This window comes from Phoxinus phoxinus (assembly GCF_949152265.1).
Source record: "Phoxinus phoxinus genome assembly, chromosome: 3".
NCBI lineage: Eukaryota > Metazoa > Chordata > Actinopteri > Cypriniformes > Leuciscidae > Phoxinus > Phoxinus phoxinus.
In genome coordinates this window covers 25,719,879-25,746,860 of record NC_136878.1, presented here as the reverse complement: position 1 = coordinate 25,746,860, position 26,982 = coordinate 25,719,879, and the positions used below count along the sequence as shown (strand labels likewise).

General features: G+C 37.7%; 1 protein-coding gene across 9 annotated transcripts in view; it reads left to right on the top strand.

Moving 5' to 3' along the window:
* fsta (follistatin a) overlaps window positions 1–26,982 on the top strand; it is a 131,369-nt gene that overhangs the window by 11,784 nt on the left and 92,603 nt on the right. For 3 of the 9 annotated variants that reach the window (XM_079607578.1, XM_079607585.1, XM_079607586.1), the window contains exon 2: window positions 11,329–11,364. The exons of 3 other annotated variants lie outside the window; for them this stretch is intronic. Coding sequence is in view for 2 of the 6 variants with exons in the window: in XM_079607583.1 (XP_079463709.1) it covers window positions 18,620–18,621 (2 nt within the window). In the remaining 4 variants the exon portion in view is untranslated. Of the gene's footprint in view, window positions 1–11,328; window positions 11,365–18,538; window positions 18,622–26,982 lie in introns of all 9 variants that reach the window. 3 more of the 9 variants (XM_079607583.1, XM_079607576.1, XM_079607584.1) reach the window with 2 other exon arrangements.

The following is a 26,982-nucleotide window of genomic DNA, read 5'->3' as shown; positions in this document are numbered from 1 at the left end:
ATTAATGGCAGCACTGAGGCGAAATGAAATTTCAATACCAGTCTCCTCTGCAACCCAAAACCTATACTGATGTGCTTCAGAAGCTGACTTTACTGTATACGGTACTGTATGTGGGCCAGGCTGTACTAATTTTTTAGCTGCTCTTTATTCAAAAAAGGCACCTGGTGTAGATTTTTTTTTTGTTTCGCATTGTAGTATCAGCCTCAGATGATCTGACCTTTTGTTGAATATCTGTTCTTATGGGCGCATCTCTCTGTTCACCTCCAACATATCAAGTTTAAAGCAATGTACAGTATGGGGTTGGGTGGAGCACAAAAGTGTGGGAAATAAGAGCTTGAGTGATGAATTCATAGTGTGATGATCGTCATACTGCTTTAATACTACAAGCGTATTAGCTTACAAGGCTTAGACTTGTAGTGTATTAAAACATTTCCATTTATCTCACAATTCGGGCAGGTGCATGTCTTCGGATACCCCTCAACTAACACGGGAAAGCTTCTGCGGTGAAATAAAAGAAAGTGTTGATTTCTGTTGACTATAATATGCTTTGTGGTACCTCATAATTGTGAAACGAGATAATAGTGACATTTTAATATGATACAATATATTTTTAAGTTTCAAATATAAAATTAACAGTTTTCTATATAAATAATTAATAATAATAAAAAATGGCTAAAAGTAGCTATATTCCTTCAATGCCAATTTTACATTAGTAAACTTTATTAATAATTATTATTTGGTACACACCAAAAAGTACCTAATTTGAACCTGCGGTAATATCAGCCAAAGTTCAATGAGTCTAATTAGTTTAACAATATGAAAATATATCTCCATACTTATTAATAATGTAATATTACAGCAAAATAAAAAAATAAACTGCACAATAGGTTCCCTCAAGGACAATTTGACAATTGTAGTGCTAATTATGAGCATGGATACACAATACTGGGCTAGTCATAGAGTGAATGGCATTACATTGTTGCGCAAATTACTGTTTGTGGTAAATAGCCAATAATTTGATGAGCTTCTTTTTGTGCCCGTCTGTAAAACCTGGCTCATAAAGTCATGACAATGGTGAATGTAATGGGATACAGAGAATTCCTTTGAACTCATAATGCAGTCTTGACATGGAGCGTGTTTGATAAATGTTGTGAAATGCACTATGAGTTCCCATTCATCAGTCCATTGTACTGCACACCAAGTACTTTTGCACAGACAGACTGCATAGAAAGCTATTATGAGAAACTATGTATCTGTTTGTCAACAGGAGGAGGGGATTTTGTGTGGAAGAGCAGATAAAACTCTTATCACAATGTCATATTTCTCTTGTCTTCCTCTATTTCCAGTTTATTTTTTCTCCCTTTGGTTCACTTAGTAACATCAGTTTGTCAGGTTGTACCCCTGGCTGGTGTCAGTGACCCCCCCCCCCCCCCCCCCCCCGTAACCGTATATCAGCCTCGTAACCCACAGGAGGTTTGAATTGGGGACGAGACAGTTGTGAGACAACACAACCCATGGAACATCCTGTATTCTGATACACTGTGGAAAGTAGGAGAATAGCCCCGATGTGAGAATGAAAAATGTTTGCCTCCAGCGACCTTCACCTTTCTTAATCAGGGACCGAAGTATTGTCTGAGCGGTATCACCTTTGCTGTTTTCCCATAGTGGTCAGTTGACCTATGGCCATCTGGTTAATGTCTGCTTCTGCTGATCATCTGCCACTCACTGGTTATCACTCCACCTCTATCTCCAACCAGGTGATAAAACTGACTACTGTCCAGTCTGGGAATGAAGGACAGTAGTAGAAAATAGAGCATCTGTAGTGCCATAAAGATGCTGGTTACTGTAGGCTATACGGTGGAATCGAGAGAGAAGGTTCCAGGACAGTGACATAGCCATCCATGAAATATCAGAGATGTCTGGGGGTTTGAAGTAATCTGAATGTGAATAGCATATTAGATATTATAATAGATATTTTTCTCATGAACAACAAATAAGGCCATTGTCTTTACTAAGCTGGGAAATAATAAAAAAAATCTATATATTATTTTTTTTGTAAATACATATATATACAGGTTGTTTAGCATCTAGAGGTAGTTGCTGAATAGTTTAATATTTCTTTTAAGGTGTTGATTTTGTATTTAGGTAGCCTATGGGTTATTCTTTTTATGTGTTTTATTGTATGTTGGATACAATATTAAACTCACAATATTTAAATTTGTAAAATATATTAGTTTACTTTTAATCACAATTAGATGTTACATTTTAAACTATTTTAATTTTTGGATATGACCGGATATTGACATTTTTTCCATGTTCCTAAAAATGTATTAAGAATTTTTTGCTCTTTTATCCTTTCTATAGCCACAATGCAAGCAAAACATATTTTCTTAGGAATTTTGTTTAAACTTTGTAATCGTTTTTATAGAGGTTATATTTTTTTTCTTGTTTTCACTCTTCATCCTGTTAGTATAAAAACAAAACAAAAGCCAGTGCAAGAATGACATCATCCTCTAGGAAGTGATGTAATTTTTTGTGGGGAAAACAACAACACAAACATGAGCAAGTCTTTTATAAATTCTGTGATATTAGTTGGCTGGTCTTTAAAACGTTCCACCCTGTTAGATTCTTAAAAGATGGTTAAAAACATTGAAATGAACATGTTGATAACTCATTCAGTGAGCAATTGGATGTAGCTTTTATTTCAATTTTCTTTCCACTGTGTGAATAATCAGAGTAGAGTTTATAAGTTAGAGTGATTGAGATTGTCCAGAGCATATTATAGAAAGACATCCTTAAATTACAAGACCGGCATATTATTCTTTTTTTTTTAATTAATTGCATGAGAGTACTGACCCGCTTGTACATCAGCCATTTTCAGTCTGGTGTCCCCTATGTGGTCAATTAGCAGGGTGGGAAATTAACTAAATTAACTGCCACAGTGGCTGGTGGATGCCCAATTTTACCAGCCACTTTTTCCGGAATTCAAATGTATAAAAGTGCGTGCACTAGCATATTTTGAATTGCTTCAATACACAATTTTTTATTATTATTAATACATATTTGATTAATATAGGAAAATAAAAAGTGATGTGAAAAAAAGCCTGCAATACCATGGTAAAATTGTGTTTGGTCATATTCTACAGTAACTGTAGGCCTACATGTTTAATGAAAAAAAAAAATGGACTCATCTCTCAGTAATAGGGTTGGGCCAATAGGGCCGACTGTGTATCTGATATGAATAAAACACGTCGGCAAATAAATTTGAATGGATTGTTATTGCTGCTTCCATAGACACCATTGTGTATTTTACAAACTATACATTTATTATTCTGCTATAAATTATATGTATTTAAATGTCTGAAACCTAAAATAAACATTATGTTGTATATGACAAGCACTGAGCGTCCGTGTTTGGCTCAGCGCCAGCCATTGCGTGAAAGCACAGTTTGAATCTGGCAGTTATGTCATGTCACTGTACATTCGCTCCTTAGTGGTCAGCTGCTGCTGAGCGTGTCAAAATCGAAATTGCTGATGAGATGTAGAGGAAAATATCTAGTGGAAAATGAGAATGTTACGTTACTCGCACGCTATTGGCTCGTCACTGGGAACTGCACAAACCAATGGCAGAGTGGCGTAACTGCGCGAACCAATCAGTGCTGCGCAGGGGAATCCCCGGGGCATTCCAGGAGAATTCGCCTGTAAAAGACACTCGAATTGCCATGGATTCAGGTTTTTATCGACTGAAGTGACGATCGCTAGTAGTTCGCACCCGCCACTGTGGCTGGTATACAAGGCAAAGTCACCCGCCACTTTGAAAAAGTACCCGCCATTGGCTGGTGGCGGGTGCTAATTTCCCACCCTGTCAATTAACCACAAGTAACAACCTTTACTTCCAAATCAAAGTATGACAAGAGTTTTTTTTAAAGGGTGTAAATGTTTCCGACTGAAGCAGATAATCAAGGTGTTTCATTGTGCATAAGTTTCTGTCTGCTTGTTTTTGTATTGTACACATTCATTAAGCCTGCTTCAACATTAATCTATTACAACTTATGAAAACATTCACTTAGTAAATGTGCGCTTCAAACTGAAGATTGCATTGGTTAGAAGTGTTACAAAACCAGTGCCTCTAAATCCAATAACATCAGATGGCATGTACAATACAATACATTCACAGGTGGATCTATATTTTCTAATTCTGGATTTAAAATATTATCATCTTTGAACCAGTGTCTTATCTCAAAGCTTTGTGCACATTTGTCCTTAATAACCATCATGAACAATCCACATTATACTTTTTTTAAAAGTTTCCATTTTTTAAAATACTTAAATAACTGTTAACTTTGTGTCTCACTTATTGTTCCGCTTAAATGAAGTAAAATGATGGTAGAAGCATGTCATGATGCCCTGAGACATCTGGTAAGTGACTCTTACCCCAACTTGATAGAAGCTATTTTAGATTTAAACACAATCTGCAACATAACACATTCTAGTGGAGAAATGAGCTAATGTTGACAGACTAATTTTTTATCTTTCTCGCTCAAATTTCCAAGATGTCATAATTAAACTGGCATCTTCTACTGGAAAAATCACGTCAAGAAATCTGCCTAATGCGATATCGTCTGCGACTAGCCCAACGCACCCGTCACATCAACCTACGGCAAAGCGCACCACTCGAGCCAGAGAAGTAAATCAGCTTGGCTTACCTTTAACAACAAACACATGTACGGTTTTGTCAATGGAGCAGCTCAAGAAACACAAGTCTTTGCCTGCGAGGTGCTAAAAGTGAACCTTAGAAGAGCTGTAACAATGAGCTCATCTGAAATCACTTTAGTTCAAGCGGCACCTTTATCCTTATCAAAGAATCTTTCATAAACACCACAATGCCCATTCCGCACCTGTTTGATGTTTCTCCTCCTCCGCCTGGCTATTTTTCCACCCAGCCCACCATAGACAATACGAAAGGTGCACCCCTCAGGTGTGCTGGGCTCAATGATTGCTTCTTCCTTTTTTTCATCGGGAGAGAGAGGCCACCCTATTCACTCCCTCACACGAACTGCTCAACTCTGTGTGGACTCGGTTTCTGTCCACTGAGGGGGTAACTGAGATGGGGGCAACAGAAAGTGGCTTTAGAATACATGCTTGAAAGAGGACAGCTTTAGTCTGAATGGAAGTCTATGTGCTTTGTTGTTTAAATGAGTGCTGTCTGTTGCCGTTGCCACACTGTTCGGCTGGGAGAGGAGAGAATTAAGTAGGTTGGCTATTTAGCGTCAATGGACGGTCCTCATGAGGAGATTGGCTTTTGTTGCACGGGACAAACGCAGAGTCATGCCTTGCATTGAGTGATGATTACTGTTTGTTCAGTCTTTAAGCACGCTGATTTAGAAGCTTATCTTTTTTGACAAGGCCTTTAAACGCAACTTTTTGCTACTGTTAGTTATGCAGAAGCATTTACAGTTGTGCTTTTGGCAGACACCTTAATCCAAATCGACTTGTATTCATTGTGTACGTTTGATCAGTTTACAAACGTTCAGGAAAAAAGCTTGTCACTGAGGTGGTAAACCTCCGTGGCCCCCCATTGTCCACAAGAATATTCGAAGGCCCTTTGACTTTTCCAGTCATTAATTAATTAATGAATTAACAAGCACCAAACTAAAGATAAAGGATTTATCAATATAAGTATGTTTTTTAAGTGTGGCATAATTAGAAAAATGTACATTTGTTATAAAAGTGCTCATAGAGTTTTATTTAAGATTTTATTAATTTACATGACTTTCCCGGTCTGTCACACTTGTCAAAATAAGGCTTCCTTGTTTTCCCAAGACTGTGGAAATACTTGTTATTCAAAGAAAAAAAAAAGAGGATATTAATAAATAAAAAAAATCTTGATTTGTTTTTCTTTTAATGCCTTTTTCTTAAAATTATTTTTGTTTTTCTTGAGGCCCTCTTAGAAGTCTACTGACACTCCTAGTTAAGAACCACTGTCCTAAAGGTTGCACAAAAAACATTTCTGAAAAACAAATCTGAATAAATTGCTCATTTTATGAATGCTAATGGTCAGATCCTCATCCTCAGTTATAATGAGTGGGAAATAATTTTTTGGACATCATCCCTTGGAGAACAGAAGCTTAAAAAGCATGTGGTTATGGTTATGTAAGGGATATCAGCTGCCCTATTTTTAGAAAGCAAGAATTCTGAAAGTAGATTTGAGAAATATCAGTCAGCTCAAACACCTCACTCAGATAGAGATGCTGCGAGATAAATGTAAAATTAGGGGTGAGCGATCTGATGATTTTATATCATGATCGATCTTGAAGACATCCACAGTCTACTTTTCAAGCAAATCTTAGAGGTCGTGATCTATGTCCTCGTAATAATGTTAAAATGCTGCAATGATGATCTGCCTACTAGATGTCTGTGCTGACTGGCAAAAGTATATCATGTCTCTATAGGTGTCTTTCATGTGTAGTGATGCATTTGAAAAACAATTCAGCAGCTGTAGGGGGCTGTGCGATTTAATCACATTTTAGTTTTGGTTTAGTTTTGGCTTCCACCGATTATGAAAACGAAAATAAAATGATCAATGCCGTTCCTTTCCTTTAATATGGTGTTCTTTCGCCCTTCCTTAAAAGTCCATACTTGCATCCAAATCAGTCAAATAATGTAACGTGACTGTTGTAAAACACAGTCTACTGCCAGACATGGGGCCTTTCTCAATCTGTGTTCTTGTCTGTACTTGTGTTCTTGTGAAACGTCATCTTTTGAGGCCCAAGTACCGTCCCAATACACAAGTTTGCATTATGGCAAGAACGGTTAAAAATCCCGGAAGTGTTCTTGACACGTCCATTTTACCGAGGATGCATCGGTTGGTAACTTGTGTGAACTTGACGGCTGAAATATCCCAGCATTCATTTCAGATTTCGAGGAAGGAGAGGCAGGTCAATACAGAGTCATTTTTCTACACTTCATCACTAATTCACTTCTGAGGACATTTGATGCGAGAAATCAACTGTGTAGATTTTAAATATTGGCATTTTTACGAAAATTTATGCCGAATCGAAAATGTGCTCAAACGTTTTCGGAAGTGAGAATCTCCATAAGCACCTGCGGGTGTTAAGTTAGCTTGCGAGCCCCCACAGTCAAGAGACCACTGCCTTTTACCGGCGTTTTTTCCCGCCGTTGGCTAGTGATGTAACACAAACAAACAACAGAAGCAGAATGAAAGGAGACAGGCGTTGCTTTATTGTTATGAATATACATTACATTGTAGTGTACAGTTTTAGAGTAATCCCTTGAGCTGAGGGTAGGCTTGGGCGATAAAGCCTGGCTGGTATCGTCAATAATTCTCATTATGTTTGGGTACTGCAGAGGGCGTTTGTGCGGGGGGATTATTGCGCAATACCAGAAAGAACACATCGTCTCAAACTGTCAGCAGCGGTCTGTGTGCTCGTCACCTTGTGAGTTCATTCTTCCTAGAACAACTAGCAAGAGCATTCTCCCCAAGACCACAAGTCCGTTCTTTGCATTCTTGGTTTTGAGAAACACCCATGGTTTATTTTTAAAAAGAGTTATTAAAGCGCATTGAACTGCAAAAGAGACTAACCTCCACGTGCTTTCTGTGTGACGAACACGGACGAGCAAAGTGTACTTGGGATTTTAGACGCGCACCTAAACTGTCAAATAAGCACAATAATATGTTAAAATGTCCAGTTGGGAAAGAAATCAGATGCATGTCATCATATAAGATCTATGAATTCGGTCTTAAAGCCTAATGCAAATTCCTAAACAATGTTAATGTTATCACTCACTGCTCTTGACTGAATAACTTTTGCAGTTTTAATAAGAATCAATGTATATTTATTTCATGCAGTGTGTTTTCAAGTTGAACTCTGTGTTTTAAATTGTGCAAATAGAGAAATTCATAGGCTTGTTCCAGTCCATTCTCAAAATTGGAAAGATTGCGATTCAGATCATGGATTGTGATTGTTTGTTATATATAGTGATATGAAATTTTGGAACGATCACCCACCCCTATATGTAAGATCTTCCAGTGCCCGAACAATAAGCAATAGCACTGCATACTTTACCACTGTTGGTTATTTCACTCATTATATTTTTCCTTTTCATTGTAGTGTGCATTTAAGGGTTAGTGTGCGTTTATGTTACCCTTAGGTACATGTTGTTCTTAGGTTGTTAAGGTGGAAAGGGTAATGCCAGAATGACAAGCTAAAGTATAATTTTTGCAGTGTGTTCCCTGGCAGTCAAACCCGTGACCTTGGTGTTACCAGCGCCATGTTTCAGATACAATTGCACGATACTTGATATTAAAATCTTAAACAGAACACAAAGGAGCACCATGAAGAGTGGCTTGTAAGTATATGTCAGCAATAGCTCTTTGTTTCCGTCACTGTTTCGAGCCTTTTTCAAAAGTGCAGATGTGCTCAGTCAAAGGGTGCCACATTGTGTTTACTGATTAGTACTTTTCATCAATTGCGTCCCAGGTGAAATTAGGTCAGGGTGGCACGTTGTTATCAAGGGTTTGCAAATGTACCCCCCTTTTCCATTGCTTTTACACACTGGGCTCCACAGACGTTTTATTTATCCCCCAAATATATTTCCACCTGGTCATCAGCACTTTGTAGATTGCTTTTGCTTTGCAACAGCTTTCTTAGGTTTATTCGTGAAGTGCTGGTCTTTCTTTTGTGTCAGCAGACTATTTAGTTGTGCCTCCTGTGAGGGCTCTGGAGCTCATTGTGTCTTTTTAGCCACCTGGAATCGCACTGAAAATAAGATGAATTTATGCTTTCATTTCTTCCTCTGTTTGTTTCCACCAGAGCAGCTGAACTAGGCCCACTTAGTCCCGTTCATCTCTGATATGAAAGGCGACTAGTGTCCTGCATTGGAAAATGTCACAAAAAAGTCTAGTGATGATTGTGTGCTGTCATTGTTGTCTTCACTGTCGGACTCAGTATAGAATATTTTTTTTTTTTTAAGTTAAGCAATCCCAATTCCGATTCCCAACCATAAAAGGCATCCCGGCTTGGATCTGCCATGTTGTTTGTATAAAATAACTGAAGCCTGAGGTTCATAAACAAACACTAAGAGGGATTCCCTGGGGCTTGGTTGAAAAGAGCTGCATTGTGTCTGTCACTTGACAAGACTTCGGCAATACATGATGCAAGATGGGGGCAGAAGGTTAATTAAGAAACAAGTATCACGCTCTCAAGCTCACTGAACAGTTGGCTTCCTTTGAGCGCTGGCATTACCCATGAGATTGCCTTGGCCTCATGGTCATCGCTACTAGCGTCTCTAACCAACATAGATCAACCCTTTCCCCATCATCACCTGCTCTTGGCAGGAGACCTTGGACTTTTGTCACCGCCGGGTTATTGTATTTCTAATGAAGTGTACTTAATTTCCTTTGCTTGGACTAGTCATATAGCCATGCAGCTCTGGTGTAACTGACGTTTATTCGGTGTCAGATATTACCAAGAACAAAAACAATCAATTATTTTAATGTCATGTGATTCTCTTAGTCTTTCTTTTTTCTTTTTCTTTTTTTTGCTCATTCACATTTTGATCTATTCATTCATTTATTCAAGCATTTCCTCTGGAGTCTATAACAAAGCTGTCACAGCCTAATTAAAATGATTGAGGACACATGCTACAAATAATCAAAATTAGGGGTCTGTTCCACAGACAGAATAATATTTTTACTCGAATTTCCTCATTTACAAATCAAGTGCATTTTGAGGAATGAATACAAAGTTGTTTAGTGTTAGATACAGTAAGGAATTCTGAAATAAAACGGCTAAATATCAGTAGATTTACACTTTTATTGGTGCAAACCGTTCTATGAATAGCTCAAGTGTATGATTAATTAATACAGTGGATCTTACTAGTTATCCTGTGTGATGTTCTCCCCTTCATTAGTTGTGAGTTACCGTCTGTCTTCAGAGGTGCAGTTCCTTTAGTGTCATCCTTGATTGTATGAGTCTTCTGTCTTCTGTCCGATCGGGTTTCAGGATAGAATAAAGAGCCAGAACACTTTTGTGGAGGGACTGAAAGAACCACATCTCTCTTCAGCTTATTATGTGGCAGAGGCCGCTACTTCTGACCTATTTAAATGATGTAACAATTGATGTCTAAATGTTTGGCCGGCAAAGAACCTGAGTGCTGCTGAGCTTCAGGGGCCTCTGATGGGATACAGGCTTTAGAAATGATCGTGGACATCTTTCTATAAAGCAAATTATATTAAAGCAGTACAAGTGTACCTTACCTTTTGAGCATATGTTTTTGAAAATCCTTAGTTGTCATTATTTTAAATGGAAGAATGATTTTTTGTTATAAAGTGAATTAAATAACTTTCTTTTGCTTAGAGAGTATAAAAAGACTAAACCCTTTTAATATAGTACTCCATTATCACATCTGCAAACTCTGTTAACCTTCAAACAAATCACATCAAATCAGCTTTGATTTATTGTCTTCTGTATGGTATAGTAAGTTGGATGATTTCTAATATCATAAACACTGCTGACTGAGTGATAGCATACACCAGTTCTTATTCTACTGCTACCTCAGAAAAGTGATCCGATGCAGGGTTTTGGCAGAGGGCCTGTGTAAAACATTGAAGGTTCCCCTTACCATATCCCCCCAGGAAGGAAAGCTATGATTTCATATCCTTAGATTACTCACTTAGGCAGGTAATTGTTTGTCTGAGGTAAAACAGTAATGTCATCATGTAACTCTGCCACATAAAATAAGACGGCACTTTGGGAAACATATCACCTGACATGCGTTCTTCTGTTTAAGTTCTATATTTTAAAAAATACTACTTATGAAATAAGTGATTGGTCAGCTCACTTAATATCAACTGTGCTATAGCAGGTAGCTAAGGGTACTGAAAATAGGTGCAGAAAGACCAGCTCATCCATAGCTGGTTTACATAGGCTACTCATTACAGTTTTAGAAATCCAAGACAATGATTTTTCAATAGATCAATAACAATACTGATAACATTCTGCAAGAGCGCCAGTGCTACGTTCTTAGGCTAAAAAGAGTTTGTTGCAGTGGAAAGAGATCTAATACAGTCTAAACCATGTCTAGGATTATTCTATGACATGTTTTCTTTTTTGAAAACAACTAGCCTAATATGTTTGCCCTATTTAAAAAATCCCGAGAGTGGAGAATGTAGAGAACTTTAAGGGATAGTTAAGCCAAAAAATTTAAATTCTTTTATCATTCTCTCATGCTGATTATGTTCCAAACCTGTATGAGTATCCATTGTATTGACCAGTCACTTAAAATATCTACTTTTATGTTCCACAGAGAAAGAAAGTCCTACAGGTTTGGAACAACATGAGGGTGAGTAAATGATGACCGAATTTAAAATTGTGCTTTTTTAAAAAAAAAAATCCCCATAAATCACAAGCACTGTCTCAGAACAACCCGTTTTCAGATTCGGGGCAATGTGACATACTTTTGCACAAGCCCCTCCTACGACTGTTGATGGATGCAGTTTTAACATAGACCCACCCTGAATGAGCTGTACACAGTCCGCCATTGTTTAGACGCCGTAGCAGCTGTAGACAAGAATGTCTTTCTAAGCGATTGAGGTGTTGTTGTTGGATAAGAATTAACATAACAGTCGTCATTTACTCTCGTTGTTACTCGAGGATAGATCTGTACCAACTATTCGTGATCCAGCTTACAGTCTCCAGAGTGATAGGCCTAACGTTACTGATCACGGCAGTTATGAAACGGAGAGCGCGCATTTTATTACATTTCATCTGAGTTGTTTTACAGATATAAAGTTTACCAATTTATTAAGCAACCCCTGAAAAGGTGTGTATATATGTGTTTACTGTTAGTAGTTGTAACGAGTGTTTTGTGTAATTCGCTCGCTGTGTATGTTGATGATAATGAAAGTGAGAGAGAGAGTTTATGGTTAAGACTTTAGTGCGCACTAAATACTTGTACTAGGTTTTATTCTGCTCTTATGGTGATTTTCTGGAGTAAAACTGACGCTTCATCTTTTGTGTGATGATTGTCTGCCACTGACCATGAGCTCGTGAGGCTCCGTCCTCTGTGCTGGGAGCAGCAGCTCATTTGCATTTAAAGGGATACAATAAAAAGGTGCATTTTTCTCAGCCCCAAAAAGTGACATTTTAAACATGCTGTAACAAATGATCTGTTGGGTATTTTGAGCTAAAAGTCCCCATGTGTGTGAAGATCAGAGACTTATTTTACATCTTGTGAAAAGGGGCATAGTATGTGCCCTTTAAGCTATCTTGAAATATGTCAGTGCCATTGTTTCGTCTCAAGATGCACACCAGTAATGTTTTTATTTGTAAGGCACATTTATAAAAGCTACTTTAATGCCCTAATTGAACTACGGCCTAATTCTGGCTTAATCTAAGCTCTGTCTGTGAAACCGGGCCTTCGTGTCTCAGCCAAGGATGGTGATTTGTGAAGGTTTTGGGTCTTTGTGTTCTTTTATGGTGTCATCAGCCAATCAGTGTTGTCATGATGATGTAATTTTGATGTAGTTCCAGAGTGATAAGTCATGGCATTTACTGCTCCGAATTGAATTGGAATGCTAATCATTAGCTTTCTCCAGGTAATATACCGAATATATTGAACTAATATAACGACTGCAAGCTCGTATTCAAATCTACCTCCAACCAATCAACAACGGATAGACACAGTCAGGTCCCCACTCTACATTTTTTTCCAGATGGTAGTGCATCACAATACGAAAGAAATTATCGATCACTTCTTCTATTTTCATTAACTGACAAACACCTTATATAAGCTAATCATCACAAGCAATCACATTTCATTTTTGGCCCCCTTTTTTGCATCTCTTTGTAGCTGAGCATTAACATTCCTGAAATCCTGTCTGACCCAGTAATTATTTATTTTGCTGTACTCGGTATACTGTAACTTTCAGTGTCTTCACAAAATAACTTGCTTCGTCTCGGTAATCCCACATTATTTTCATAGATTTTTTTCGTCGTAGGGAGACAAGTATTGAACTGTGTAGTGTACTGTATTGAAGATTCTACACACTTTTTTTTTTTTAGCTTTTTCTCTTTCTGCCACATTCATTCATCTCTGTAGTTGCCAGCAAATGCTTCAATCTGTGGTCTTTGATTAGAGGTCTCTGCCAAGACCCGTGTGGTTGATACTCCAATTAGGGACACCTTATGCTGAAAGAGCTGCTGGCCAAGAGTCCGCCGGATTACCTGTCTCCACTTCAGCAGCGGCCCAAGTCTCTCTTTACTGCCACCTGCTCTTTCTCTCTCCTCCGTCTAGAAAGCCAAGCAGCTCTTATCCCATATAATCCGGAGAATAAAGTTGTCTGCATTCAGAGGAGCCTGCGCTCGAGCTCGGCCCTCTCTCTAATCAAGCTAATGGAGCCTGCAGGTATTCTATTGATCTCCCACGACGTGTGGCTTCCGCAATGATGGCCACATTTTAAACGGGTCAGGCGTCAGGGTTTGGGGTCGCCCCCCTCTACTGTGATCGATCACTGAGTTTTGTCTCCTCTGCATGCTTGTTTCTTTCCTCCACTCCTTCTGTTTTTTTTCCCTTTGTGGTCTACTTTACAAATCTTTTAACCCTCTCTTCTGATCTGTAACCTTTCTAAGGCTTTAGCTCTTGACCTGTGAAGTGGATGCCTTTATCTCTCCCTTCGCTAATGCCGACGCTTGCATGAGTTTTCATTCGCACAGTCCAGTGATTCAAATCTACTTGTATGAATCAGAGGACATCCAGCTAGATGTCATAAGAAACAGACACGTAATGACAATTCACTTATCCCTCGGTGAGAATCAATTCTTCCACAATGCACCTGTCACAGAGCCTTCAGTGAGGGCAATTTGTCCGACAGACTGACACTGTAATTGGGCTTGAATTTTTCAGTGACCATTTTACAAGCACTTCTTTGAACCGTAAATGAAAATCTCAAGCTCACAATGAGCAGCAGACAGGCTAAAATGAGCTATTTTGTCTTAATTAAAACTTGTAAAACTGAGAATATTTTAGAGCTACACAGAGACATGGACAGTAGTAGTTTTGATGAACTAGTCATGTCTTTTTTTGGAATGTAGCAGGTTCTGACACGTAATGACCCATAGAAAAACTTTACAAATAGCTTTTCTGAAACGCGCTTTGAAATTGTTCTGTGATGCCGTAGCATTGACTTGTTGTTACCTCAAAATGCTATTATGGCTGTTCACCCAAAATGATTTCCATCCCTTCAAATCATTATCTTGTGTAATAAAATATTATTTTGTGGGTAATGTTGTGTTTGTGGTTCACGAAGTTCTAGGTGTCTTTCACCAGAATTTTTATGGTATCGAGATCAACCAGCCAAATATGTATTTATTGTCCTCGAAAAGGAAATGTACATGTAGAATTACAATCTGCAATTACAAGTTACAATTTGCATAGACATATAATAGACCGATACTTATAACAATAATAATTATAAAAAAATAAAATATTATCAAGATAAACACTTATTCAACATTCGCACACATACAGGTAGGAATTCTTGTATCTGTTTATTTGCACATTGGGACTCTGCGTCTTAGGCAGCAGTTCATACTAGTGAGTTGGATTTCCTGATTAAGAATGTAGGCCTAATCACTATAATATGTATTTGTAATCAATCACTATAAATTGTGAATACACCAATGCAGGGCACATTGCTTCCTCACCTCTGTAGGAATACTCTATATTTAGCTTTTCAGAAAAGCTATTTGTAAAGTTTTTCTATGGGTCATTACGTGTCAGAACCTGCTACATTCCAAAAAAAGACATGACTAGTTCATCAAAACTACTACTGTCCATGTCTCTGTGTACAAGTACAGCTCTAAAATATTCTCAGTTTTACAAGTTTTAATTAAGACAACAAAGAAACAACAACTAAAAACGTAATTCTAAATGTTTTTCTGATGCGAGACTTTTATTTTGAAAGACCTGCGTGAAAGCTGTTGACTCTTCTGTCAGATGCGGTTTAAGGAAAATGTGCATTTGCGGTCAGATCATGTCAGGCTATATGTCAGTGTCATTATTCTAAGGTTATTTTTGTAACTTTTTACGAAATAAAAAAAAAGTCTCTCACCTGTCAGATGTTATACTGTCTCTGTAGCGTGCACTCTTCAATTGTAGATAACAGTATCCGTATGTTATATTATGAATTTTAGCATGACTGGAACACTACTACTGACCACGACCAGAACTAAACAATATGTGGAATAATCTTTTAGTTCTTACCGGAACATTTACGTTTTACAGTGGACTGCAAAAATGTATTTCATTTATCCCCTTTGCCTTACAGAATATCAATGTTTAAAGCTGATTACACTTTGTACATGATGGACATTAATTTTGACCCCGGTAGGTTCCCCTTATGAGTGCTTGAAACCATCAGTAAAGTAATGTTCAATTATGCAGAACATTTATTATCTTCCATCTGGCTTAATTACAGGCTGAGGTTAAAGCCTAGTAGAGGGTCACCCCATCACTTCAATATCAGTGTCCTAAAATGCATTGACCAGGAGAAGAAAAGCTGTCCTTCCACTAAAATTAGTGCCTAGAACTCCACTCCGCCACCATAATTCACCACGATGCGAAATATCTCCCCTCACCATATTGACTTTTTTGCAATTTGTAATAGCCTATAATAAAGATTGCCACTTTACCATAATATGAATACACATTTCTTAACAGCTTATACAATAGCTTTTCAAATTAGCATTATTGACTGAGGTGCATTTAACAGCCTCTGAAATAGTTAATGGAGGGTTAATGTCTGAGTCACTAGAAAAGGTGCTTTGGCTAAAACAAGTTTATTGATTGCACAGCGCAGTGGGGTGTTCTGAGGACGATTAGATAAATGTACCACTGTTTTTTCGTCCATTATATATTTCCTGAATACGCATACATGTGAAGGACTGCAGAGTGTATAGATCAGAGAATGGTAAATCAAGTCACTGCACAGCAAATGGGGCATAGGATGATAATCGGTTTACTCATAGAAAGAGATGATAATCAGTATGTTACAGATTCACCATATTATCTGATTACTGCTCATTAAATGGAAATTATCAATTTTTTATTACCTTAAAGGATTAGTGAAAAGGATTCAAAATGAAAATTTCCTGATAATTTACTCCCCTCAATGCCATCCAAGATGTTCATGTCTTTCTTTCTTCAGTGGAAAAGAAATTAAGTTTTTTGAGGAAAACATTTCAGGATTTTTCTCCACTCAATGGATTTCAATCGCAACCAACATGTTAAAGTCCAAATCAATGCAGTTTCAAAGGGCTTTGAAGTGCTTCAAACGGCTCTGCACGATCCCAGCTGAGGAATAGGGTCTAATCTAGCGAAATGATCTGTCATTTTCTAAAAAAAAAAAATATATATCGTCTTGTGCTGGTCTGCGACGCGCCAGGCATCACGTAATCACGAAGTTATTTGTCTGTGTACTCCGGTTCAAAAAGGTAGTGAATAGCAAAAAATGTATCTAATTTTCTCCTCCAACTTCAAAATCGTCGGACAACGACAATGTTTTAATTTATTATTATTATTATTTTTAATTCGTGACCTTTCCAAAGTGATGACGTAATACGTAGCGCATATCGGAGATGGTACAAGACAATTTGTGGTTAAAAAGTATATATATATATTATTTTTTTTAGAAAATTACCGATTGTTTCGCTAGATTAGACCCTATTCCTTAGCTGGGATCGTGCAGAGCCGTTTGAAGCACTTCAAAGCCCTTTGAAACTGCATTGATTTGGACTTCAACATGTTGGTTGTGATTGAAATCCATTGAGTGGAGAAAAATCCTGAAATGATTTCCTCAAAAAACTTTCTTTTCCACTGAAGAAAGAAAGACATGGACATCTTGGATGGCATTGGAGTGAGTAAATTATCAGGAAATTTTCATTTTGAGGTGAACTAATCCTTTAAATAATCCTTCCTAAAACGCATTAAACTTTCGTTTACAAAGACGGGAAACTCACCGAGTGGTCAGGGGTGTTCACTGATATGCTCACACAAAAATCGCTGAAAAAGATGCTCTCCAACAGGTTTTATCGTTTTTTTGTAATACCGTACCTCACAGCACATCCAATACAAGTCAATGGAGTTGGACAAAAACTATGATAAAACCTGTTGGAAAGCATCTTTTGCAGCGATTTTTGTGTGAGCATATCAGTGAACACCCCTGACCACTCGGTGAGTTTCACGTCTTTGTAAACGAAAGTTTAACGCGTTTTAGGAAGGATTGTTTCAGTGCACCTATGCAGCCATTGTGGAGGTGCTACCACAGAAACCGAAAATTCTCGGGCCAGCAGCATGAGTCCAAATTTCAATCTTAACCGTTCTATTTCATCAGAAACGATCTGAAAACAGGGCTTTAAGTGTAAAATTCCGAACTTGTCCTTTAAGTTCATGACTTTTCCTTTGGCTTTTAACAACAGTCATTGCAGTTCGAAAAACTTTTCTTACAATGTAAATTTCTTTACTGTCACTTTTGATCAATTTAAAGGTGCTCTAAGTAACTTTTTTTACGTTAACCGAACAGCTTCGGAGTCATTGGAATAGTTATATGACTTTTTTCGGGTTGAATGGTGGTCGTCTCGCACCCCCCGAGCGCCTGTGAGCGGAAAAACCACACTTGCAACTTTTGGCCGCCGGCCTCCGCGTCAGAAAGTATCGCGTGATATCAAGTCTCGCGATGTAACGAATTGCTGTACGGCACTGCACACGTACATTTATATGATATCATTCTGAGTATCATACATACCTCAGTTGACATGGCTCCGTGCGTTCGCCGGCGGCTTCTCTGAAAACAAATGCACGTGACCAGAGGGAGAAGATGGGAGGGGGGAAAGTTGCCAATGGTTTTACTTAAATATCTATTCCGAAACTATAGGGGGAGCTCTAAAACGAAACCTGCGAGAAAACAGCGAAGACATTTCCAAACCTACTGAGTGCTGCTTTAATGTCTTTGCTGAATTAATGAATTAATTTACAAAAAAAAAAAAAAAACATTACTGACCTGAACTTTTGAATGGAAGTGTATTTTAAACCAAATATTATTTTAAAAAATTGTATAATATGAAAAAAACATTTTTTATAAAAAATAATTTTGTATCTTTTAAATGAAAAATGATTTTTTTTCTGATCATTTTAGTTGCATTTTAGTTTATTTTAAAACGTGAATGAAAAAGTGTATGTACATTACAAAACACAAGCACTACACAAGAATATAAGAAATCAAATATTTATGTTTAATGCATTCTTACACTGCCCTTGTCCTTGTCACTTAAGTTACATCAAGCGTCATCAGATAACCAAGGATGCTTGTAGGTTGCACAGTAACAAGTTCACGGCTTAGCACAAAATTATGATTTGAACCTGTGGGTGGGTCCGGAAACACTGTATCAATGCAAATCTGCATATCAGTTGCCAGACCTCCAATGTCACACTCACGTCATGTCCCTATTTAATTCCTCAGGAACACACTGTCGAATACTGCAGTAATCAACCCTGGCTGTGATTGACAGCACTGAAGATTAAACACAGAAAAGGCAGTAAAATGTGAGTGTGAAAGATTAGGCCACAGTTCTGCATTATAACCCGACACGTTGGCCAATGATTGTATGCCTTGATTAAAAAAGAAAACGGCAGATCTGATTAAGGAATGGCTGTCTGACCTAAATGACATTCCTCAGGTCCTACTTGATACTAACACATTGGTTGTAATTATATTCTCCTCCCTTCTCTCCATATGAGAATGTTTAATAGTGCTCTCAAAGCCAGGAGGCTGCACTAGATGAAATCAGGCCCGAGCAATTGTACAGATGCCATAGAGTCTTCTGCACAAATTAATTAACTTGTGTTTTAGAAAGTGGGGAGGCAGGTATCATTCATCTCGGGTCATTTCAATAACAGTAATTTGGCCTAGTGCTTTAAATTGTGGCTTGCTCAGAAATAGACTGTATGTAAAACATGTCGCATGCAGCTTGCATTTGTTTAGGTGAATCAGTGAACTGAAAACAGAAGTTAATTTAGCTTGTAGCTACTTCCTATGGCTAAACAACATGGTGCCTCTAACACTTTAAATGTTATCATTGTTGAAATGTATAAATAGTGGACAGGACACTGGTGCACAAATTACAGTCCGTGTACATTGTGTAATGTACGTTTCCCTCAGAACTGATAAAAGTAACAGGAATCCTGTAATGATGTTCTTCTCCTTATGCCGAGTTCAGACTTTCACAATATTTGTCTGTTATAGTCACTATGTCAGATTATGCGATTTTGACTCCTAACTACACGTGTCAGACGTGTGATGCCATCAAGAAGGCGGAACTATCGACTGACATGACACTGTTGTGAGAGTAAACAAACAATGGCTACCAAGTGGCGTGTTTTGCACTGGATGTCTTGTTGTCAGAAAAGCCCCGAAAAGAATGAAATTCTGATTGTGGTCACGTTCCTAGATTGCACAAAGAGGACAGTATGGAATCCCCCAGAGACTTGAGGTAAAATATTTTTATTTTTATTTTTAGCCAGTAGTAAAAATAAAATGTAGCCTACTCACCGGGTTGCTGAAGCGCATCTGCTATAGTTGATCTTTTTTCACTCTGTCGTGGCAGTCCCTCGAGGAAACATCATAAAGGCAGGAGTATTGCCATAGCTCCACAAATCTTTCCTCCATTGCACGAATACTATCGTCTCTTTTGTTTTGGCATGTTTGAAAGTTGTGTACGGAAGAGCTTCTGTGCTCCTATTGGTCAATGTCTTTCTGGCGTGACGTCGTGAAGCATCGCAGACGTGGCGTCGGTTTTCAGTTCATCATGACACTATACGGGGAAAAACAATCGGTTCTTGCATCCCGACGCCCAATGTCGTTTACGAATCCCCTCAACAGCCTTCATCAGGCAGATCGTGCCAAAACCGGGCTAAAATCGTGTAGTCTGAACCAGGCATTAGGTAGCAGCATTGGTCAGATTTAGTTAAGGATATTTGGTTTTAGGTTTATTTGTCATTTGAACAAATAAGAGTAAACAATTGTACACTTAAATCAAGCTGCACGATTAATTGTTAAAATATTGTGATCTCGATTCAAACACCCACGTGATCTTATTCATAAATGACAATGATTCGGCTAGGTCTATTAAACCTTTGACAAGTACAATCACAGCGGACATTCTGATTTGTGTTGGCACTGTGTTGAGCCAGAGAGAGCAGAGTCGTGTTTAGGTAAGAAACGGCTTCACAAGTCTTTTCAACCACATTTCTGTGTTAAAATAATTCAAATGATCATAGATGAACTGGGATACAATTTTACAGTTCAGATATAAACACTGATTTCTAAGGTTGCAATCAAAGGAGGGAACAAATTACCTTTTAAAAGTAACTTGACACTTTAAATCAGTTACATTGTTACACCAGTAGATGGCGACATGTGACTGTTAAACAATGTGTCATTGAATCATTCATTCAAGAGATGTAGGCTATTCAAAAATGCTGATTCATCCAGTAATGAAACAAGTGAAGTCGTTATGAGCGAGACAGCGAGTCATTGAATCATTCATTCAAACAGATAAAAAATTAAAATAAAACGATCACGTTCTCTACTGAAATGCCAATGATCTATTTGGTCCTCAGATATTTGCTACGATCATATCTGAACAAATAGAGAATTTGAATAGTTGACCCAAATTTTTTAATTCTGACATAATTTACTCTCCCCAAAGTATTTAATACTGTATGAATTTCTTTCTTCATTGGAGCACATATCATATGTTTAAAATATATTTTTCTTTTGTGGTGTTCCAAACCTGTGTTGTACTGCAGCATCATGGTCCAGTTTTGATTATGAGAGCATAAAATACATGTACTAAATTGGAATTTGAAAACTTGTCTTTGAGATTATTTGTCAGATTTTCAGCAAAAAGTATACGGTTTAGTTTTTATTAAAACATGATTACGGTACTATATCTCAGTGGAACAAAATGATTTCAATCTCTAGAGATACCTTGTTGCTTTTATCCAGTGTCCTGGAGGACAGTGAAGGAAATGTCATCACATTAGGTCAAGGATCTCCACCTTATCCCCATGTATTTATGGCCTATTGTAGAAGCATCATGGACAAGTGCTGCATACTCCCCAAAAATCTTGTACAATCAGGCCAGTCTTTCTTGCAATCAGCCCAAGATTCTTTTTTGGGACATCCAGTGTCCCCATGGGTCCCTCTTCAATTCACCGTCTTCTGTAAATCAACGTCTCAGAGTCTTACCTATTGTTCAAATGGACCTTAAAGGAACAGAAATGTCCAGTTATCAGAAACGTGCCGTTCACATCTTTCACTCTCATCTATCACTTTCTCACCAATGTACAATCAATGGCCCATTTGAACCTTGTTAAATGGATCAATCTTTCCATTTTAATCAGGCTTTGTTCTGGGAATCGTCTTTGAAATACTTGTGGGACTTTTCTAAAAGTTAAGTTCTAATATAAAGCAAGCACTCAGATTCACTCTATTCACTTGGAGTGATTCTGAAAAGTATTGATTTTACATCTGATACCCCCGTTCACTAAATGTACCATTTTTTTTATTGATTGTTTAGCTTGGCAATAGATCGTCACGAAGAGCTGACATTTTTAACATAGGATGACATATGATGGGTATAACCATGGGCTGTTAAGCAATAATTGCACCTATTAAAGGGCTGTGAGGTGTCCGGCCACAGGGTTCTATAGTTTGTTTTTAAAGATTTACAAAAGCAACATCTATATGGCTTTTATCCTTCTGTCACTCAAACATCCGTAGACACAAAAGTAATCACTAACAGTGCTGGGCTTGAAAGAAGGGGTGTAAGGAATACGAATTCAACAAATAAAAGCATTGTTCCTTCACCTCTGGCGCCATCGGAAAACAGTAATACAAATCCAAGTTTAGTTTTAGGCTAGTATTAAAATTTATTGAGAACATAATTTACAGAAATTAAAAAATAAACTATTGAGACAGAGTTTACTTATTTAAATCATCTTATTCCAAATGATCATTGATTTTTTTAATTGATTTTTTAAATTATTTTTAATGTATTGGACTTTATTGGAATATTTATGAAAATAGTTAATAGTTCCTTCATTGTACAATTGTTTTTTCCCAAAATATTAAAATGTTATTTTCAGGTTTTAATTGGATTTTCAATATGATCTTTAATGTGGTCTTAAATTTTGGTGGCCAGTGTAGAGATTGTCAAAAATGAGAATTTGTTCAAAACCTGGAACAATAAAAGAAGATATTTTGAAACATATCATTATTGTGGACCCCATTGACTATCATTGTATGGACCAAAAACAATGAAACCTTTTTTGTCTTACAAATAAAAGAAAGCTTGGAACAAGAAGTCAATTATGACACAATTTTCATTCTTGGGTGAACTAAACACAACTTATAAGACACTTTATTAAAAAGAAAGAAACAGAATAACACATTAATCCTGCACATATAATCAGAAATCCACAGACAGATCAATCAAAGTGTTTTTTAATTTTGTATTACTGTAGATGCCATTTATACTAGTAGGAATTATTCATGATTTTACATTGTGTAAATATAAAATGAAACACTAATAATGTTAATATTGTTTGATCGTTGCATGGTTATTATGCACAGATGTAAATTAACCATGTGTAATTGTGGTTTCTGGAAATGAAGACATTAAACCTAACATTTACTTACAAGACATTTATTGCAATCTGTCAACTATAATTAGCCACTCACGTACCCTTGACTTGTGTAATTAATATTTCAACCTGGGATCATGCTCTTCAAGACAATTTCATGATTGTCTGTATAGCTTATGAATATAGGCTGATGCAGGCAAGCATGAAAGTTGATGTCAGTGTCACTTTTTTGAAGCGAATTAGCCTAGGCTACAAAACCTCTTGATTATGTCGAACTAAAGAAGAGGAAACCTATTAGAAAGTTTTAGGATGTTGACGTTTTTGCACTTTGTATTATTCTTTGAAGGGAAGGGTTGAAGCTAAAGCTAGGGGTGTGCGATATTGAAGAATAAATTATATCTTAATATTTTATATCTCGAAATATCTCGATCTTAAGACGATATTTTGCTGAGTGTGTTTATTGTTGGTACCTTGGCAGGTTTAGGACTGCAGTTGACAACTGACTCCTAAAGATTTATAAATATCCTAAATATTCTTCATATTCTGTATGGTGGTTAGTTTGCAGCAGAGAAATGATCTTTTCAATAAGTTTAAATAGATTTTTACCTTTTGTGGGCATTTTTACGTTTATAAAGCCATGTTTAACTTGATAAAATGTATGCAACAAAATGTAGGCTACCTTTTGTTTCAAATTCTTACATTTAATCAAATTAAATTAAAATAAGACACAATAGGGTGGTTACCAATCAAATTAACAATTCATCTTTGCAGTGCATTTAGATGCATTTACACACACAGAGAATGCTGACAGCATTTAACGTGCAGTTACAAATGCATGAATAAAGTTTTGATGTTTTAAACATAAAATGTTGAATATTTATATTTTTAAATGATAAAAAAAAAAAAAAGATTCTTTAAAGGTGCTGTATGGAGTTTTCAGCGGCATCTTAGCGGTGATGTTTCAGATTGCAACCAATACGTTTACAAGCGAGTGCTCGTGCGCGTGCTTTCTTTTGTTTTGTTTTATTATGTGGAGTTTGTGTTGGAGTCTGTGTTGTGCTAGTCGTTTCCTAGTATTAGCAGACTCCATGTCATAAAGTTACAGTGTCGTCGCTGTTGAGTGCAAAGTCAGTAGACGAGGCGAGACGCTCGGGAGCGCGCATGCAGGTCTCAGTCACGTCACTGGATTTTGCGGCAAATCCGATAATTTATAATGATTATAATGATTCATACTGCATCACATAGAAATAGGAATACTTGCTTTCAGAGGTAATAGCAAAACCCGCCAAGTGGATCATTTTATTGTGAGATTACAACCCCTTCACACACAGGTAATAAAAAATGGATTCATTTTAGTATAAAAACTCCATACAGCACCTTTAAATGTGAAATTAAAACTGCCAGTAGGAGGGAGCAAGTCACTGCTAATGAGTGAGTCATTGGGTGCTTCTCAATACTCTTGATGATGAATTGATGCTTTCTCGTTTTCTCGCTCCTCCATCCTCCAGCCTGTGACCTGAAAACCGATCAAATTCAGCCATCTTGAAAGGCATCTCGATTCTGTAATTGCACTGCAACAAGGCGAGGAGCGAGGAAGCTTCCTGAGGAGTCATGAGCAAGAATACACGGGTGTATTCTTCCCTCGCATCCTAAGGGGGTGGGGCTAAGTTAGGGCTGGGCTATAAAGCGGTATCTGTATTTATCGACGGTATACCATTGTTGGTAACGATATAAAAAAAATTCCATATAGCTTGCGATATTTTCATTAAAATGCGCGCATCGCCCGTAGATCTTAGGGGCTGTTTACATATCGCATCTACTATAAAAACGCGTGGAAAGCACGGCTGGGCCGCTTTCTCCTCCTTTCCAAAGCGCTTGCGCTCTCGTGGCATCTGTCGTTGAACTGCGCTCTCCACATCATGTTGACTGAAGGTGCATTCCATTCGACCGTGATTCGTAAGTGGACTGCAAAGTTAAAGATGGCTTGACCCCCACAACGTTGCCCAACATCAAATGGCAAACGCAATGAAAGCGGAATGAAAACTGCGCTACTCATTATTTTTGTGCTTTGAATTTGAATTTCGTGAACCATTCCAGCCCTACTTATTACAGATGTTGAAAAAGTATGCCTTGATCGTTCTACGTTTACACTTTTACATTGCACACATTTTGTAACATTTTATTTAAGTTCAAGAGTTTTTTTTAAAGGTACACTGATTTTAGCTAATAAAATACTTAAAAAAACTACACAATGTCTTTATTCATAAATATGTCCTCATTGGTGTAAAATTACATCTGCCAATGATCTGACTTATCCTCGTAAGCGAAGAATTTCTTATCTTTATTTACATTGGACGGATAAGTCCAAGGAGGCTTCCATGTCGTTCCGCCATTTTGAAAAACTATAATAGCAGGGACAAAAAGCACTAGCTTATCTCAACGCGTTTTCGTTCAGAGCCAGTGTCACGTGACTGAAACCAGCTGAAACGGACAAAGAGATCAGGCGCTTGTCACTGTCCTGCCAAATTTGAATGGCTGCACTGCACGGTACTTCATAATGCAGGATAGTTACGCCGAGCCACAGGAGAAGGAATCCTCGTCACCAAAAAATTACAAAATCTACCTTTTCCTCTCCCTACCGTTGAATCACCTGATGATGATGTCTAACAATGCACGCACATTGGAAAATAAACGAATGAAGAATGTATCACTATACTAATTAGCATAGTTGATGCTTTTTACTGTCTGTGTGATTCATACTGTAATATTAATTTGTTCGTTGTGTGTCAAGTTGCAGTTTGTTTGAAATAACGAACCTCATCACCCAAAAGAAAACTCGATGAAGTGTGATTGAAGACATGTTGTCATACCTTCTTTTACATAACGGCGACCACAGTTGCAACACGCATTTGAAAAAGCGAGGCGCTAGAGCACTATTCGTTTGAATGCAAAATACAATTTCACCGCTATATGGGAGAAATTCCTACACAGTGTACCTTTAACACTTTTTTTATCTTAATATAAGACATAAAGAAGATAATTTTGTTTAAATTTAATTTAGTTTTTGATAGCTAAAACTAATATAATTTGTTGTTTGCCTTAAAGGCCGTGTTGCAGGTTAAATTTTTCAACGAATTTGTGCAATTTGCTTGTTGGTAATGAACATTTAAACTGTTATCCATTGTATTTTATGTTGTTGGGTATCACAAAACGGAATATAATACGAAAAAGTAGGTACTATCTTACAGCGCCAACGATTCTCCTTTCCGCCACAACGCATTCCATGACGTCACCTTGGGGAGAGAGTTTACCAAAGCCCGCCGTGAGAGCGCTGAGAGTAACTAAAGAGACGAGTAGTAGACGAGAGTATTCAGATAGCGCAGATTATAGAACATGATCATTGTCTATACAACACATCTATAGACACCTATAACTGTTTAAGTTGGTTCATAAGACTTCGTGAAAAAAGTAAACAAACAATTAACATACTCGTGCGTGCGGGCTTGAAGGGGACCATGATCCTGAGATGTGTGTATGCTATCTTCAGCACAAACGGATTCAGGCAGCATGCATTCAGCATTCAGTCACATCTGGTCGCGGGGTGAGCTCCTCGACCAGCGACCAAAACGCACTCACTCACTGCCCTACAGCACAAGCTTTCCAGCGCAGTTTCCACGGGACGGCACCGCCCGCGCGAACACCTGCCAAACACCGCGACAGACGCGCGGCGCCTACGTTTGCAACAACATTTTCACCGGAGGAAGAGAAACGCTTAGAAACGCCCATATAGCTAGCACGAAGCCTTCTATTTATAGATGACAAAGACAAAGTTTACCAGTACTATGACAAAGGCTACCGGTACTTATCTGAACTAACGTCATGATCACCGCCACTATAAAGAAAACGTTGATTTTTCACTCTGTGCTATTCAATGACAGTAAAAAAAATATGTGTCGTTATCTCATTGCTGCGTTGCTAAATGATAGCAGCTCACCAGGACACTTCACCAACTCTCCACTCATTCTCCTCGGACCATGCATTTCATCGGCTTTGACGGCCATCAGGCTAGCTTTCCTCCACTTCTCCCCAACGTGACGTCATCACCGAATTGCGTGAAAAAAAACGTTAATACCAAAAACGTAAAAAAATGGTATTTAAGACCGTTTTTGAGACATTTTAAAAATGATATACATATCTTGAGTGATTTATGTACCCATTAATCGACAGTGGTGGTTAACCTGCAACATGGCCTTTAAT